Source organism: Nicotiana tabacum, chromosome 22 (genome assembly GCF_000715075.1).
Source record: "Nicotiana tabacum cultivar K326 chromosome 22, ASM71507v2, whole genome shotgun sequence".
Taxonomy (NCBI): domain Eukaryota; kingdom Viridiplantae; phylum Streptophyta; class Magnoliopsida; order Solanales; family Solanaceae; genus Nicotiana; species Nicotiana tabacum.
The window spans coordinates 188,586,646-188,605,690 of NC_134101.1; the positions used below are offsets into that span (position 1 = coordinate 188,586,646).

At 36.3% G+C, this 19,045-nt stretch overlaps 1 protein-coding gene across 7 annotated transcripts; it reads right to left on the bottom strand.

Moving 5' to 3' along the window:
- Positions 1 to 9,612: 9,612 nt before the first annotated feature.
- LOC107806566 (mediator of RNA polymerase II transcription subunit 19a) lies at positions 9,613 to 18,619 on the bottom strand. 7 transcript variants are annotated; one of them, XR_012704886.1, is made up of 8 exons: positions 18,107 to 18,619; positions 15,949 to 16,015; positions 14,926 to 15,215; positions 14,609 to 14,836; positions 13,597 to 13,653; positions 12,819 to 12,963; positions 9,917 to 9,950; positions 9,613 to 9,774 (listed from the first exon to the last, which is right to left on the bottom strand). XR_012704886.1 is itself a non-coding variant. In XM_016630741.2 (6 exons), exons 2-6 carry the CDS (start codon positions 15,977 to 15,979, stop codon positions 12,913 to 12,915), a joined length of 657 nt encoding a protein of 218 aa, XP_016486227.1. In that variant the 5' UTR covers positions 15,980 to 16,015; positions 18,107 to 18,619; the 3' UTR covers positions 9,613 to 12,912. The 7 variants fall into 7 exon arrangements, 1 of the variants encoding a protein (XP_016486227.1); XR_012704885.1 differs by having other exon boundaries at positions 9,883 to 9,950; XR_001652697.2 differs by adding exons at positions 13,939 to 13,982; positions 14,065 to 14,183 and having other exon boundaries at positions 9,613 to 12,963; positions 18,107 to 18,477.
- Positions 18,620 to 19,045: the final 426 nt, after the last annotated feature.

Below are 19,045 nucleotides of genomic sequence, written 5' to 3' on the forward strand. Positions count from 1 at the left end.
AAAAGAGTCAACACTATTTAGAATAGCGATAATAAACCTAAATTAAATATTTACGCTAAAAATGTGTAACATCCTGGGGAGCGTCAAAAATTACATATCTACAGTGATCATATCTAGGAAGTCATGGATAATATGGTTACCCATATTATCTGCCGGTTAACCCATTTTTTTATCCGTATTGAACATAGGTCGGGTTGGATAATTTATCCATTTTTTATTATTCGTTTTTGACATGTCCTATATCCGACCCGACCCGCCCGTTTGTCACCTTAATCAAGATTATGGGTGTGCTTGGTTCATGGAAATTTTTTTCTTGAAAATAACTAAATAAGTAATTTTCTTACTTATTTTTTTGATATTTGTTTAGGTAGTAGAAAATTTTGTTTGAAAAATATATAATTTAGACAAACATTACGGGAAACGAAATGGATAAGAGTATGGAAGGGTGGTAGGTCGGGGTCTAGGGACCGAGGTGGCGGTGGTGAGGGTACGGGGGGAAGCGAGGGTAGGGGTTTGGGGGTGGGGGTTTGTGTGAGGGGTAGAGTAGGGCTTGGGATAGGGGTATGGGTGGGGGCTGGAGGGTGGGTGAGGAATAGGGTAGGAAGGTTGAAAATATTTTCCCTCCTTTTAGTAAGGAAGTTATTTTCCTCCAATTGAAGGAAAATGAGTTCATGAGAAATATGTATTACAGAACATTTAACCCAACCAAACATGAAAAAGTTGAAAAATATTTTTCAGAAATTATTTTCCTTCATACAAATTACCAAACACTGATACTCAATTGCTGAGTATCAGCTGATAAACCAATGAAACAGTCACAAAAGAAGAGAAAATAGGTGCAGGAGAAGAGAATGAAGCAGAGATACAGAGAAAGAAGGAACTCGGATTTTCTTATAACATGATAATTCTGTGAATTACAAATGTTATGCTCTATTTATAAGTGCTGGAATCTATTTATAAGTGCTAGAATTTGAAATACAACAAAAGAAATTACAGAATTTGAATTAAAATTTGCTAACTACTTTTCCCGCCACTTTAACTCAACTAAAATTCAAATGGTTCCACCCTTAGCCACTAATATTCGTATCAATACCCTCCGGATGAACAACACCCTTGTCCTCAAGGGTGAAGGAAGAAAATTGAGCTTTCAAAGCAGAGGCCAACTCCCAGGTAGCATAAGAAGAATCTGAGCTTGTCCATTTAATCAAGCAATGAGCGACAGTCCTATTACCTCTCTTAATCAATCTGCGATCAAGAACAACTTCAGGAGAAGGGAAACACTGGCTGGCTAGATTAACAATAGGAGGGTAAATAATAGTGGGAGGGATTTCATAACAAAATTTCCGTTGAGACACATGAAATGAAGGATGCAATAAGACCTCAAGAGGGAGGAGGGACTGTCTATAAGGTTGAATTTTGACGAAGACCCAGTCCCCCACTTTAAACTGTTTATCAGACCTATGGGCATTATCATGGGCTTGCATTCTTTGTTGGGCTCGAGTAAGGTGAATTTGGCTAGCTGAAGTTTGAACTCGCGAAGTAGTGCAACTTCTTCAATATAAGTAGAATCAGAATCGCTTGGTAATTTTGGAAGATGAAAAGGAGGATATCCATATAAGAGTAAAAAGGGGAAGTTTGCATGGCAGAGTGAAGGCTAGTGTTTTACCACCACTCAACCAAGGAGAGGAAAAGGGACCAGTCTACAAGAGAATCTGTGCAGAAGCAGCGTAGGTATGTTTTCAAGCAATGATTAAGTACCTCTAATTGGTCATCTGTTTGTGGGTGATAAGCAGTAGAAGTTTGTAAGGTAACATCCTGAGCAGTAAGGAATTCCTTCTAGAAGGTGCTGATAAAGATAGGGTCCCGGTCAATTGTGATTGAAGATGGCCATAAAGCTTGAAAATGTTATCTAAGAAAATAGGGACTAAAGATTGGGTTGTGTTGGGGTGAGATAAGGCAAGGAAGTTAGCATGTTTGGTTAGCCTATCAATGATTATCCAAAGGACAGATTTTCCTTTAGAATTTGGTAAGCCTTCAATGAAGTCCATAGTAATGTCAGTCCAAGGAAGAGTAAGGATAGGAAGTGGATGCAAAAGACAAAAAAAAAAGCAGCAGTATCATACTTGTTTCTATGATAGACAATGCACGTGTGAATGAAATTCACAATGTCAGTTCTTATACCCTTCCAATAGAAATAAGAGAGAAGCTTCCTTATAGTAACATCAATGCCAGAATGCCCACCAACAGGAGAGGAATGCCAAAGTGTGAGAATCTTAGTTCTCAGAGCAGCATCATTGCCAACCAAAAGTTTGCCATTTCTTCTAAGCTGCTGATTAATCCAGGTAAATTGCTTATGTAGAGTGTGTTGGAAAGGAGCAATGAGATTAGCAAGCTCAGGATCTGCATACCAGTTATACTGAATTTCCTTCCAAAGATCAGCATACACAAAACCCATAAGTAAGGACATGAGTTCAGCACCTTGAACTCTAGATAATGAATCAGTAATTATATTTTCTTTTCCCCTTTTATACTGAACTTCAAAGTCAAAGGGAAGAAGTTTGGACAACTACTTGGTCTGAGAGTCAGTGCGAAGTTTCTGCTCCAAAAGGTACTTTAGGGCCTTTTGATTAGTCTTCATAATAAAATGCTGACTTATCAAGTAGTGAGACCACTTGTTGACATCAAACACCAAAGCTAAGAGTTCTCTTTCATAGACAGAAAGAGCAACATGTCTAGGTGCAAGACCTTTGCTAATGAAAGTTATAGGGTGATCAGATTGCATTAAGATAGCACCAATACCAGCACCACTTGCATCAGTTTCTACTATAAAGAGCAAGGAATAGTTTGGCAAGGCTAATACTGGAGTAAAAGTAAGGGCTTTCTTGAGCTTAGCAAATGCTTGATTAGCAGAAACAGTCCAATGAATGTTATCTTTCCTTAGCAACTCAGTCAAGGGTCTACTAATAAGTCCATAGCCCTTGATAAACTTTCTGTAATAGCCAGCTAATCCCGGGAATCCTCTAAGCTTTTTGACAGTAGTTGGAGTAGGCCATTGCTACACTGCATCTATCTTTTTAGGATCAGAGGATACACTTTGAGCAGAAATAAAATGCCCCAAGTATTCAACACTAGGAACACCAAATACACACTTGGACCTCTTGGCCAATAACCAGTGCTGCACCATAACCTCAAATACCTGTTGTAAATGTTGAACATGGTCTACTAAAGTCAAACTGTAGACCAAGATGTCATTTAAAAAGACCAACACAAATCTCCTCAGGAAAGGTTGGAACAAGTGGCTCATCAAACACTGAAATGTAAAGGGTGCATTTGTCAACCCAAAGAGTATGACCAAATATTCATAGTGCCCCATGTGAGTCTTGAAGGCAGTTTTAGGAATATCCTCAGGCACCATTCTAATATGGTGATACCCAGACCTAAGGTCAATTTTAGAAAAGATAGTGGCACAAGTAAGTCATTTATAATTAGAATAGGAAACTTGTCCTTGACTGTGCATTGGTTTAGTTCTCTATAGTCCACACACAATCTCCATGTACCATCCTTTTTTTTCACCACTACCAAAAGTGATGAGAATGGTCTGTTACTGTATTGGATCACCCTTTGCTGCAACATTCCTTTCACTAGCTTCTCTATAAGGTCTATAATGAAGAATACCTATAAGGTCTAATGACTGGTTTAGACCCAGGATGCAATGGAATCCTATAGTCGAAGACACCTCTTTGAGAAGGCAGATAGTTGGTTCAGAGAATACTGCCATGTAAGTGTTGAGAATATCATGAAGAGGCTATGGTACTGCCTCATCTTTTGAAAGGTGGAGTGCATTCAGCTTAATAATTTGTGGTTGGTCAACCATGACATGTAGCATGAAGAGTTCCACCTCTTCCCCATTGGACTTGTTAACAACTTTTGGGCTTGACAGTCTGCAAGCATCAGAAACACCCTTCAAGATATGTTATTTACCCAAATAGTTATAGGTCATGGTAAGGGCAGAATAGTACATAGTCATTGGACCTAGAGTTCTCATCCATAAGGCACCCAGGACCAAATCATACTTCCCAACTGGAAATACAATCAAGTCAGATTCATATGATGTACCTTCTAACATCCATTGGAAATTCCTAACTACACCAGAAGTGGCTTCCATTGTGTGTTACCTAGACTGACATATCCCACCTTAATTGGAACCACAGTGCATCCCAATCTCTTGGCTGATTCAGAGTCAATGAAGTTATGTGTACTACCTCCATCCAATAAAACTTGAATGTGTCTCTTGTCACTATAACCAGTAACATGGATGGTTTGAGCACCTTGAATTCCTGTTATAGCATACAAGGAGATGAAAGGCTGCTCACTTCCAGGAGATGACCACTCCTCACTTGGTGAATCAATCTTACTCTTGTATAGAGATTTGATTGTATCAAATTTTATATTATACAAGTTAACAACCCTATATACCTTAACATATATGAAAAAGATTATAAGCGATCCTAGTTTCCTAGTTTAATACAAACTCTAAATTACAGCAAGGAAAGGGCCTTCGGTTTTATGACTCAAATATCATTGCTTCAGAAAACTGGCAGGCTTATGGATAATTTTGCATTTGACTGCTCCGCTTTTGCAGCTAGCAGATCAATTTTACGGTTTGCAGAATACGCCGCCTAATATAATTAACTATATTTAAGTAATAAAAAATATTTAAAAATATTTGTGATACATTTATTTGTTTGGTACTTATCATTAAATAAAATCGTTTAAAACGCATTATCACAAAACTAAAAATTAAAATAAGAACTCTTTTACCTGTTCATTTTAGATATGCACACATATTCACAGGTGAATCATATTCATTTCTAACTTGAGTATGTTAAAATATTTTCCTAATGGATGATAGTGAAAGTTGAAACGAAAACCTCTATCTATTACGATAACATCTTGAATCATGTAAATTAGCCCGTTTAAAACTTCGCCGTATTTTTATTGTATTACGGAAAAGGTCTAGATATGCCCTTGTATTATACAAAATTGAGCACATTTACCTTTCGTTAGTACTTTAGTTCATATATGTCCTTATCGTCACATAGTTGGTCCATATATACCCTTAGCGTCACATTGTTGGTCCATTCCCTTTTCGAAACGGAATCCACCCAAACTAATTAGCTCTTTCTTTAATTGTATTAAAGTGTATTACAAACACTCTTCTTTTTATTAGTACTTTTTTTCCTTACCTTTCTCTTTTCTTTCTTCTTTTTTCTTTTCTTATCTTTTTTTTCTTTTTCTTTTTCTTTCTCCCATATCCGATTTCCTCCATTGCTGATGCCTTCACCAATTTCACGTGAATTTATTCTTAAAAATCGAACCTACACCACCAAGAGCTTCCAAGCGAGAAGACTCTAGTTGTTCTGAAAAGGAGATGAAAATTGTCAGAGAAATTTTTTCAGTGGTGTTAATTTGGTGAATGTATGATATGGTTATTCAGATTTTGAAGGTATTATTCACTGTGGAGTTTTAGATCTGAAGGGAACAAGACCTTCAAAATCTGATTAATCATATCCTACCTTCGCCCAATTAACACCACCGAAAAAATTCCTCCGATAAGTTTCATCTCCTTCAGGTCAGAAGAACCTGTGGGGTTTGTGATAGTAAAATTAGCAGGAATTCATGAGTTTTGTCAAATTAAATTGGTGATGAAAATGAAAAAGGTATCAGCAATGGAGGAACTCGGATATTGGAAAAAGAAAAAGGAAAAAAAAAAGAGAAAGGTAAAGAAAAAGAAGTACTAATAAAAAGGAAATAATGTTTACAATACATTTTAGTACAATTAACGAAAGAGCTAACTAGTTTGGGTGGATTTCGTTTCAAAAAGGGAATATATGGACCAACTATGTGAAGATAAGTGCATATATGGGCTAAAATATTAACGAAGGGCAAATGTACTCAATTTCGTATAGTACAAGGGCATATTTAGATTTTTTCCCCGTTTGTATTATAGATCTGCAACTAATGGATTAAGCTGTTTTAAAATTGGACGAGTTCTCCGCAGTTATAATCTTTCAATATCTCCATCTTTAGCAAACAAAATTATGATTAATGTTACTGTCTTTCATACCCCAAAAAAAAAGGTATTTAAGAGAACCTTCACTTACGATACAAGCTGTGGTTAGTTCTACCCGTGATATATGTAGACTAACCTTACTTTTGAGTCTTTTGATCATGATGAATGAGACTTTTGCTTTTCATAAGCTCCATTCTTATCACTGGACCCTTTTTTACGGTCTTCTGAAATTCTAAAGTGTGGCTGTCCCAAACCTAAAAAGCAATCCAAAAAAATAAACAAAAAGTTGCGCAAATTAGGCTTAAAAGATTTAGTGGAGATTTGTCTCTCCCCTTTTTATCCTTGACCTCATTTTTCTAAAAAGACCTAAATTTGAAATAGGAGAGTCAACGATACAACTTTTACAAGCAAAAGCGATGCCCAATTTATTTGGATTCAACCATGGCATTCTAGAATATTCATTGATCATTCAACTTCTACATTTGTCTATTAAAAGCTCTTTCGAATATGTAATGCAAATTAATATTTTAGCGAAGAGTCACGAATGAGAGAAAATATACGATGAAGTTGACGTGAAAATATTTTGTTTCCAATTAATGAATAGTGTATGATTATGCTTATTAATATTGTCTATTGACACTCAATGAGTAGAGTTATCATATATCGATAGCAGAAACATAATAGAATAGTGGAGTTGTATACAAACTGATTCGCCGCCGCTACAAAAAAAAAATAAAAAATAAAAAAATTAATGCATTGTGACACTAAGGGCTGGTATCTATAAACGTCTGAAATGGGAAAGTGACGATAAAAGACAAAGCGAAAAGGATCCGAGATATTAGTGTCCCTTTGCTCAATGAAAAGAAGGATTCTTTAGCAAGAACGCGATAGTGGAAATGGATCCGAAGTCGGCAAAATGGTTCTCTTACTATTTAGAGAATGAACTACTTTTCCTTTGATTTTCATCTTCCCGTGCATTTTTAAATATTTTTCATTAAAAATAAAAGCTCAGTATTATACGTTTTAGGGAAAAAGATCAAAACTATCCATGTACTATCTTTGAACAATCTTGACATTCGTTAAACTTTTAGAGATCGTTTGGTAGAGGCGGATCCAGGATTACAAGGAGAGGGGTGCACAATTACAAAAATGTGATTCTAGAATTTATATTTGACGGGTTTAACCTTCAAGTTTTTACTATGAATTCATTACCATTTAGAAATAATAGATTAAAATTATTATTTTTTTCTTATAATTTTAGTGATATATATATTATATATGTGTGTGTGCGTATATCTGTATTTCGTATCAAAAATATTGGTATCATTGTACCATTCTACATGATTCACTGCTATTACTTTTAATTATATAAATTTTTGTGATGACAAAAAGGAAATAAAGGATTTCAATGTGTTAGATTTGAAAATTTTGAATGAATAAATCAAACAAAAAAAGAAGGAAAAAGAAGGGGAAAAAAAAGACTTAATTAAACACAAGAAGGGACACTAGACATGCCTACAAACCGAGAATTGAACATCTAACACAAGAAGGTGCCCTAAATATTTATTGCACAATGGAACTCTTTGAGCTTGGGTGCACACACATATATTTAAGCATATTTTAAAAAATATAAAATAAATATATATGGTATAGAGAGAGGAGCATGGGTGCATGTACGTACCCCATGCTCCAATACATACGTACGCCTCTATCGTTTGGTACGCGGATTAAATTATTCCCGAATTATAGTCCTGAGATTATAAACTCCGAACTAATTTATTCCACCTGGGAAGTGAGATAAAGTAATCCCAAGTTTGATGGAATAAAGTGTGATAGGTGGGATTACATTTATATTGTGTTTGATTGACGGTATAAATTTATCCTAGGATAAACTTATACTGTCAACCAAACAAAATATATATTTAATCACATACTTTATCCCACCTTATACCGCTTACCAAAAACCCCTTAGGCTAATTTTCCCCCGCCTTTAGGCAAAAGTCTTTGTTGCCAAGCTATTGACTCCTCACGAAGTTCCACCTAAGGGTAATCATAACCATAATCAAAAGTTACAGAAGTAACAATGGCAAATACGAGACAATTAACTAACAGAAAGAATAAAAATGAATCAAAAGTGTAACGTATTGCAAAATATCGATGCCTGAATTCACTAGAAAAATTAAATACTTGGACTCTTGTACTCTAAACGATATCATCCTTTTGGGAGATAAACTCTCAATGAAACATTTTTTTATTTGATAATGCAGATGCACCTCTTTCGTGTATTTTTGGTATAAATGGATCTTTTGCTAAAAGGTAAATGCATTTACTTTTGCTGATAAATTGCCTCCACTTAGAATGGTACTGTTGGAGGTGTCATCCATAAATATTTTTTATGGATCGCATAAATCACTTCCAACATCAGATGCTTACTGCGCGCTTAAAATCTGAGGTGAGGCTCAAAACATGTTGAACGCTTCGTCTCACTTAATGAACGCTTTAGTGTTGTGATCAAGGCTCTAAGGCATACTTTTCCTTGCTAACAAGTATAATCCAAAACATGTGACACTAAACATTTGATATTTCACTTTATTGTAAACTTTCTTCAATTTCTTTGTCCATATATGTGGTATTCATGTGTTTTATAGATATTAATCTTAGACTACATATACATATTTGAAGTTTTTCTTCATTTGCGTCTTTCTTCATTTTAACCCACGTTTTATTTGCGCTTTGCGCTTAAAGCCCCAATAAACCATAAAGCTTTTTTGCGCTTTCCGCCTTTGATAACACTGGTCTCGACTTCATCTTACATTATCAAAAGGAACTACACCATACTATCACTCATCAGGTAACTCAATGACACAGATTCGCATAATCGCAGAGCTTACTAATGTGATGCACATTCCCTCTTCTCCACCCCAAAAAAGCAAATTGGAAGGCAAAGTAGATTATGTGAAATGTCATAATCTTTTGAAATATAGTTCAGCACACTGGAAGGATTAGAAGATCAGACGTCTTTCATGAACGATGTGGGTGAGATAATGAGGAGGTTCTCACATAAGCCAACAATTCAAAGTTCCTTTTCCTCCAATAAGGTAATATGCCCAGAGAAGACAGGTTTTTCAATACAGGGCTCGTTACGACGAAAGGATCTATTAGCATAAGGAGCGCCAGTTTAGCCAAATATGAATACATATATTACCAGGATTTCATGTCAAACAATGATTTGATCTCATTTCTAGCCTAGTATATACAAGAATATCTAGCCATGACGAGCAGAATTCCTAGCATTGTACATATAGACATCCTTTTAAACATTTTCCCCTCCCATGTTGGGTGTTTGACTGCTGATGAGGGATCACCTTCAAGCTCAATGGGAAGGACAAATCAGAAAAGACCACACCAACACTCGTATCAAAACTTCTCTTCCTATTACCAAAGCTGCTGGTTAAACACAGCCTGGAGATTAGAGCCATTGAAAGAGGGACAGGACACAAATGACCACAACACACAATGCAGTAAGTCACTCTGAATGAAGGGATCAAGGTTATCAGTGTGTCATTACCAACTATAAGGAAGTCCTTTTTTTTTATATATTACACATTCTGGTGCTTTTCAACAGTTGTACCGTGCACTAAAATCTACTTCAACAGGTGAATTCACCTTCTTGGCAATCTTTAGTTAGTCCAAAGGCAATTCTGCATGGAAAAATAAACAGGCATATTATGCAATATGTGACGTAACAGGTACCACACTGCTTCGCTCTTGGTTAAGAACATCAAGAAGGATATGAAAAGGATAAATACCATGTAAAATAAACCTTTGTAAGGTGTTGCTCACCATCAAAAAGGGGGCAGACTAACAGAATACGCCACTGAAAAAGGATACATAGGCACTTTTTATTAATGCTTCAATTGCCTTGCTTGTAATGAATAACACATTTCGACACAGTACCAATGTCCCATTTCATTGCACTTCAAACTAATGTCCCACGCAGAATAACTCTTGGGATTTCACAAACAGAAGCACCCACATAAACCCTTCAATTACTCAACAAACATTTGCTGAATAAACTAGAGACTCATAAACCCATCCAAAAAAGATTGTCCCAAAAAAAGAAACTAAAACTTACCATTCAAATACTACACACGCACACCCCAGGCAGAAAAAAGTTCAAAAGACTTGGTTACAAAATTAGAGCCTCATAACAACTGCAAAGTCATTTAGATTGCACGCAAATAGATAATTTCTCTATATCTGTAGTGCTTCCAAAGGAAGAGAAACATGCATTTAGCATCAAATGGTATATGTTGCAAATAGTAATAACGATAATACCAGTAAGGTCGCATATACAGATGTTCATTTTGGATACCAGTTCAAAGGTGAAGAATGGTGCAGAGACTGAACTTCAGAAGCGAAATATGCATTAACCATCAAATGGTATATGTTGCATACATATAGAAATAAGCTTTAACATCACTAAGATCAGATATACAGATATTCACTACGGATACCTGTTCAAAGGTGAAAATTCAGCATGGTACAGAAACTTAAAATGAAGCTGCTTTATCAGATCCAACCATTCAATATTCACATGCCAAAGTAATTTCCAAACATTGTCTTGTTTAAACTTCCTAGAGTGCCTTAAACACAGAATTCCAGAAACTGAACAAGAAGCTGCTTTTCTTAATCCGGTATGTGCATTTTGTTGGAGTCCCTTCAGAGACATCCAATAAACTAAGTGCATCCTTTGTTGGAGACTACAGTTCAATATCACATGCTGAAGAATTCAGCTAATTGTGTCTTGTTACCTTTCTACAATAACTGAAAACAAACTAACTACATTACCATCCGATTCCATCTTTTTCCCCCTATCACACCTCTAAAGATAAATACGGAATAATTGGTTTTTGTTTTTTTTTTGGGGGGGGGGGTGGGGGGAAGGGAGGGAGGGGGGTTTACGCCTGTTAGTAGTAGCTGTGAATACTCAATTTACACTTAAGGAGTGCAAATTAGGCTGCCACAATCACTGTTGATGCAATCTAAACATCTTATGGAGAAATGAAGTATAAGTAGCAAGCTCCTTCTTCCTTCTATCCCAAAAAAGTGAATATTGAAACATAGACAAGTGCATTAACCATGTATTTAAGAAATGGTCCATCCAATTATTAACCATCCTGAAAAGGAGCAAAATACTTGCCAGACTGGTTACACAGCACCAGTCTTAACTGTTGGTAAATTATATTCAGGGTCTTAACATTGAGAGATTCAATGCAAGTTTAATGTGGAGTGAAGTTCCTACTTCCAATATTCAATGAGGTAACACGGATTTCATGATATCCTTATTTTCCTTCCATCCCATTTCCTTTTCCTTCTGATATTGTTCTTGTCTCTTTTATTGTCTAGAGAACAAAAGAAGGCAAGATTAACGCACGGATCAGAGAGGACTCCAATCAAGTGCGGCACTAGAAGCTATGTAATAAAGCTGAATCAGTTTACATCAGGTCTCTTTAAATCAAGGTTTAATGATAACTCTACCAACTAATAGTGAACAGATTTACCAAGACTGTTGTTCAAGATGATGTTGTCATGCACCCTAAGCCCTAAGGTGATGCTTGAGCAAAAAGTTAGACAATTTGCTCATGCAATTCCTTCGCAGAGTTTTGCTTCCATTTAAGGCTTTAAACTCCTGTTTACCCCTCACCTACGAATATGTCCAAAAGGAACAAGTATCATACTGCCAATTCTCAGAGCGATTCTGCCTAAGCTTTCATAATCTAAGTTGGACAAAATCCTTATTCCATGAGATGCTTGGTCAGTGGTATACTCCATTTTAAACGGTCAAAGACATCTTCTGTGGATCAAAGTTTATTGGCATAACTAAGAATCTTAAATATATTTAATCCACCTATGAGAGGTTATTCTACTATAATGAAAACCAAAAGCTAAGGGATCGCACATCATTGATTGCTTTTCTTATTTAACTGATCTCAACTGCGCACCAATATGGATAAGAAACTTCAGTCCTTTTCTAACTATCCTTTGGTAGCAACTTTCACCTTTTATTCTCCAGCGTACATGTAGAGCAACGTCGTCAAATTTGTAAACTCTATACTCACCTTAGTATAGAATCAGACATTGGGATAATATGCATGTTGAATTTGTGCCATAAATAGCCTGATATTTCTCTTTCCACTTCCATATTTTACCTCTTGATGTTCTAATCTGTTGAGACGATCTACTCCTTAGCAACAACAACAACAAACAACAACAACAAACCCAGTTTGATCCCAACAGGTGGGGTCTGGGGAGGGTAGCACTTAAAAAAAAATATGTATCCAGTTAAAAATACAATAAATAGTTTATATGGCGTTTCAGGAGGAGAAATACTAATTAGATAACTAATTAAAGCACACAAAAGTATACTTGTTTCTGATGCATATGCTGCTTCTTTAACATTGAAAAGATAGTTGAATGAGTCTGTTTTTTAAGTTGGTAATTTTGGAAAAGAAAAACAAAGTTTAATTATATAAAGCAAAGTCACATATGCACAACAATTGTGGTGGCATCTGATCAGCTGTAAACTCTATGGAACAATCTTGCCCATGTCAAGAAAAAAGTGGAAAAAAAGGGCATGCCAATGAAGTTCTTCAGTTAATGTGTAGAAAATAGATCGAAACAAAAGGGCATACCAATGAAGTTCTTCAATTAATGGGATATAGCAGGAAACTAACTTCTGTACCTCAGATTTTTCACAATACTAAGTAAAGGATCCCTCGAAATTCTCAACTGCAAAGTCTGAGGATTAAACAAATGATAGAACCACACGCCATATTTCAGCCTGCTACCTTTATTGCACCAATCTCATCAATCTTTGAGCTCTTGTGCTGCAACATTTCAGCATGTGATAACAGCAGAATTAGTTGTAGGTGTTAGTGTAAGACCAAATGTAACTTGTTCAGAACAAAACACTTGAGACTTTCTGGATACTTGTTTGGTTAAGATCGTTTGGAAGTTGTTCTTTTTAAAAAAAAAATTAATAAAATAAAAAACCTACAAAAAGGTTTGTGGTTAATTTTTGAAAATTTTAAAATTTTTGAATAAAATAATACTTCCTCCATTTCAGTTTATATGACACACTCTCCTTATTAGTCAATTCCAAAAAGAATGACACATTTCTATATTTGGAAACAAATCAACTTTAAACTTATCATTTTGTCCAGTGAGAAGTGTTTTAGCCACACACATGTCATTTCCCCACAAAGTTTTGTACCCTTAAGCTTTAACACCATAGGTTTCAAAAGTCTTTTTTTCCCATAAACTCCGTACCGAGTGAAACTACCTCATATAAATTGAAACGGAGGGAGTACACTAGCTTACACACTCACAATTCCAACCAAAACAAATGACTGTCCATACATTTTTCTAGCACAAATATTTCCTCAAGAATATCTCTCCAGGGAAAACACTTCAATAAAGTTGTTCAAAAACCATATGAATTCAAAATCATTCAGTTCTACCTTGCTTCTCTTGTGTTTGTGAACGTCATTAAGATCCTCTCCATCATGCTTCCTTTTCTGGGATCAATTAAAATATCATAATCAGTCGCCGCTATAAATACAACCGCTTTCAATTCTGTGAAGTACCACTGTTGCTTCTTGCTAAAGTCCTAAACTCGTGCAAATATTGGTGATTTTCAACTAGCAGCTCAAGTAGAAGGTAGATAAGCATCATGGAACAAGAACATAAAATGGCAAGGGGGAAAAAACAAGTTTCGCAAATAAAGTTTACAAAGTCAACCTCTCATCTAATTCAGTACGTTGACAAAACAAAAAGGTTAACAAATTCAAAGTTCAGGTTACCGCGATAGGTTAGGAGAGAGAGGATAGCTTGAGTCATATCAAAGCTGCAGCAGCAAGAAAGAGTTTTATGCTGATGTGGAAGTGTCTTAATAAACTAAAAAGTCTAAATCATACAGCAAACTCAACTTTTTGCCTCATTAACCAAAAAGCCGGGCAACAGTTCATTTCACAGGTCCTGGTCTCATTTTTCAAGAAAGATAAGCCTTTATGTCCTTGACTTTCTCCCTGTGATCCAATACAGGCAACTGACAACACAAAAGGATAACGAACTCAATAGCATCATACAATCCAGTGAAATTCAAGCAAGAGTAACTTTCAGCAAAGTTCAAATGTCACAAACGACAAAGTAAAATTTTATCATCTTTAGACAATTCTATTAAGAAAAGACAAATATTTAGCAAATTAATTTGAAAGGGCTATTCTTTAAACCATTCATCTAAACTATTTCATATTAAAAAAGCATAGGACATGTATAGTAAGAATCAACACATCGCACCAAATATCTCAAGGTTAACAAGAGGGGGTTGCTCAGATGGTCAGCACCCCCACCTATAACCCCAGGATCGTGGGTTTCGAGTCACCAAAGGAGAAATAGCTCCAACAAAAGGGGATCAAAAGGGAATCAAAGGGGAGGGAAAAAGAATATCTCAAGGTTTTGCTAGTAGCAGACCTTCTCACGATGTTTCTTCGAATGATCAGCACCAGAATCATGATGACCACTTTTATCTCTATTTTTCTCTTTATCCTTGTCTTTGCTTCGATCTTTATGCCGATGTTTGTGTTTCTTATGCTCTTTGTCCTTCTCCTTGTCCTTATCTCTGTGCTTTTTATGCTTCTTATCCTTGTCTTTCGACTCACTTTTAGATTTTCCAGCTACAGTTGGGATGCCTTTCTCAGACTATGAAAAAAAGAAGTTAAAACATTACTTAAAAGACGCTTACACAAATGAACTATTGTCGCCCAAGCTTCACTCAGTAAATTTCTTACAGGAGGCAGAACAACTGGAGCCGCTTCACGTAGTTGAAAAGCTTCTCCAAGAACATCTAGGTCAAACGGCTGGATGCGGGAACTCGTCTCTCTTGACAAGGAAGTGTCCTGTATAAGCTGATCCAACTGCATCCCTTCCCCTTTCCTAATTTCTGTGTCTCCCACCACATTGTGAAGATAGTGGGCATCTGAAATAGACAACGGAAGTGACCTCTTGCAGAAGAACTCGTGATGAGGCAACAATTTGAAGTGACTGATAAGATCCACAGCACCTGTAAGTTCTCTGGGCCCTGGTGGTGCATTTTGACCATATCAAAAACAGTTATAAACTAATTCTTGATTAAAAACAACAGGCATTCTAAAGAGAACAAAACCTGAATTTTAATTCATCATCAGAATATCAATAGATAAATCTAAGCCCTTTGAGAAACCTGATACTCTTTAGCAGTCCAGCATCTTTCCAGCACCTCACATGTGACTAAAATATCAACTACCTTTGCTAAGATTTAATCAACTTTGGCTTATAATAGTCACAATGATCCCGAACTCAAAGAATATTAATCTGACAGCTAACACCATCCGGATGATGAAGGAAAATGCTTGAGAATACATTGCTTTGTGATATAAACTTCTACAAAATTCTATGATAAACAATGTAAAGCCCCAAAGATAACATTAGCATTACTAGTCCTTTATCTTTCTCCCGAATGAACAAAGATAGATTTGTCCTAGTGCTGCAGAAGAACCACACAAAAATGAGAATGCAGTACAAGATCATTTCTAAATCCGGAAAGAGATAACTGGCCCACACACGAGGATTGCAGAAGCAAATAAATCAGCCAGCTGCAGATTTGAGCAAGATACTGATGAAATGAAGCATTTTACTGTAAATCAGAACCTAGCTATGCAAATAAAGACCCTCACGATATCAAATGTCTGCAGTAGTCAATGCAGGGCAACATGCAAAAAGACTGTATGTTACAATTCTGTTTCAAAGGGAACATAATGCTGTAAGGGTCTTACCTCTTCCAAAACTCTTGCTATCAGGATCCATCAATTAGCAACAAGTACGTAGGTACAGCATTATCTCCTGGCAAGTGTTGATAGGTTAGAAACAGTCCAGAACTATCTTTTCTGGGAACATTAAGAATACAGCACTGAAATAAAAACAAAATGGATCGAATAAGCAGAAACCTAAGTTGCGCGGACTCTTCGATTTTGGTGCCGTCCCCATCCCGATAGGAGACGGGGACGGGAGCGGGATACATCCCGGATTCAGTCAACTGACTTCGGACACTTTGACCGGAGCCCATCGACAAATTTGGGAGAAAATTTGAGATTTTGATTTCTCACAATCAAAAATAAAACAGATTTAGGAGAATGAAAGAATAATGTCCATCTTGAAGAATGAAAGATTGAATTCTATAATATTCATGTAAGTTTTTCACAGAATAGCTCTCAAAATTTACAATATTTTTATAGCTCTATTTTTTATTAGCCGAATACCCGCACCCCTATCCATATCCATACCCCGGATCCGCACCCCCAAATCTTAAAATTTAGATTTTGCCGAATCCGATACTCGGATTCGTCCCCGTATCGGATACCCACACCCGAGTCCGAGCAACTTAGGCAGAAACTAGAAGATATAACAGTAATGTTGGGACCACCATACAGAACCAGGAGGTATTAAAAGGGTTCATCAACCTTTTTGGTATCTTGTCCAAAGAAAAGCTACCTGATGCTCTCATTTTGCATAAGCTCTACTGGTCTAACATAACCAAGACATGAAGCGTGGGGAAAAAGAATGCGACAAAACAAAGCTAACTCCAGAGCAAAAATACAACCTTCTTTGGTGAAGCTAAATAGATAATTCAGAATGTGGGTTCACACAGAACTATTCTTTCAGTTTCTAACGCTCCACCTTCCAGGAGGGTTGGGAAGTCTTAAAGTGGACATCCACTGATACTTCGAAAAAGAAAGTGAAATAAAATAAAACTAAGAAAACCAAAATCTACTAAGAGATGAAGTAGGCAAGAAGTTACTCAATATTCGGCACTATGCTTTTCACAAGATGTAGCAGGTTCTTTCTTTTTTAGATAAGTAAGGAGGCACGTTGTACTTAAGCAATGATGTCCACATCTACAATGGTAGGGCAGAAGAGAAAGACGAAAAAGGAAGTGGTACTGGATGTCCAATCAGATTGTTAATGGGGAAACCAGAAAAAGTCCCCCCAAAAGAGAGAGGGGGGGGGGAGATTAAGAGAGAAAGCTACTTGTTTTTTTTGTAGCAATCACAAGGACAGGAATTGCAAACTATCAAGACATCAAAATTTTATACAAAATTAACAATGACATAGTTCCCAATTGCAAAAGATTGATAATTTCTTTTCCTTTTTAATAATTAAATACCACATCATCTAAGCAGTGGAATTACTACAACATTTTATTCTAAGTTTGAAATATGCCTATCAAAACATGCAAAAAGGGATACCCAACTAAACAACTCCTGACAGAGATTTTTTGCACTGCAAATATCTCACTAACAAAAAGTAGATGTGCAAACTCTTGGTGATCATGACTCAAAAAAATTGATTATCCAATCATCATCTCTTCTTTCCGTATTCCTTTTCAACAGCTAACATCAATTCTCACATTCCTCATTCAGCAAAATCTCATACTTACAAACTTCAATTATCAGAGACGTCTCCCAAGAAATAGCAGATTATCAGCCTAAGTTCAACATTTACAGACTATTACTTCACAAATATTACAGGATCAAGCAATTTAAGTTTTGACCAGTAGCCATCACAGTAATTGCGCAACTTACCAGAACAATAAGACTACTAAAGGGAATAAGGTTAACTAAAGGGTAAGCAGAGAGTTGAACTCCGAACACCAACCAAAGTAGATAATTCCTGCCCTCTCTCAAATTCATTCACCACCTCCGCTGCCAAAGTTCCCAAATTTAACATACAGAATATACGCAGTACTAAAAAATTCGGATACACACCAAAGATCAATAACATTAAAACAATATACAACGTGGACGTTCCAAATCTCTAGTCATTTAACATATTTCTGTCACCAAGGAAACATCTTGATCTCAGAATTTAAACATCAATATAACCGTTGGAAGACATAATACGAGCAAAATTTCCAACTAGGAAAAAGGAGCTTACTCGATGAAACAGAGAGATCGAAGAGGTAAATGTGAGCTTCGCGAAGCACGAATTCCAATCAAATATGCTCCAGAAGCAAGCAATTCAACTCAGGAATTAGGGTTTTAGCAATTGACCACAAGGCTTCGTCTTAGAATAAATAATTTGTTTCTGATACGCTCGTTCTTGAACTGAAATAAACCCTAATTCCTCTTGGGCATAAAATAGTTGAATAACGATTGGCTCAGGAAAGAAGAAAACGGACTTCTCGCTTTTGCTTCTATGATGATACTGCAACCTTATTATATTATTATCATTATTATTGTAATAGTAATATTTTATTCTTAGATACTTTTCCTATATTTCTAATTGGACATTTACTGCCCCTGATCTGGACTATGTTGGAGGGAGCTTTCCGTCATTTCAGAGTACCATTGATGACGACGACTGACAGTTCTCCATGAAAGGAGGAAATAGAGGTCATGGGTTGGGCAGAATTTTTTTTTTTTCTAAAACAAAATAGATGATAAATCGAATGTGATAAAATTATGTTGAATTGAGAATTTGAAAGATTTTGGGTGTGCTTGGTAATGTTTTCAATTTTTCCATATTTTGTTGGCTTAAATGTTTTAGAAAATATTTTCCTCATGCCTCCAATAGAAAAATTAGCAAGGGAATATTTTTCAAAAGTCGTTCTCACCGCAACCAACCACACCCACCCCACCCAAGCCCTACCCCAACCCCAACACCACCCCACCCTATGCCTACCCACCTCACACCTCATCTTCATCCCCACCCTACAACAACAACAACAACAATAACATACACAATAAAATTTCACAAGTAGCGTCTGAAAGAGTAGTGTGTATGCAGACCTTACCCCTATCTGGCGAGGTAAAGAGGTTGTTTCCAATAGACTCTCAGCTCAAGAAAGATGAAAAAAGAGAAAGGAAGAAGACG

What these genes read in the sequence shown, in the direction of transcription:
- LOC107806566 (XM_016630741.2), bottom strand. Translation starts at nt 15,979, where the DNA reads ATGGATCCTGATAGCAAGAGTTTTGGAAGAG. An exon ending in TAGCAAGAGTTTTGGAAGAG is followed by an intron (nt 15,216 to 15,948) that starts GTAAGACCCTTA and finishes ATGCACCACCAG; the next exon opens with GGCCCAGAGAACTTACAGGT. An exon ending in CTCCAGTTGTTCTGCCTCCT is followed by an intron (nt 14,837 to 14,925) that starts GTAAGAAATTTA and finishes TTTTTTTCATAG; the next exon opens with TCTGAGAAAGGCATCCCAAC.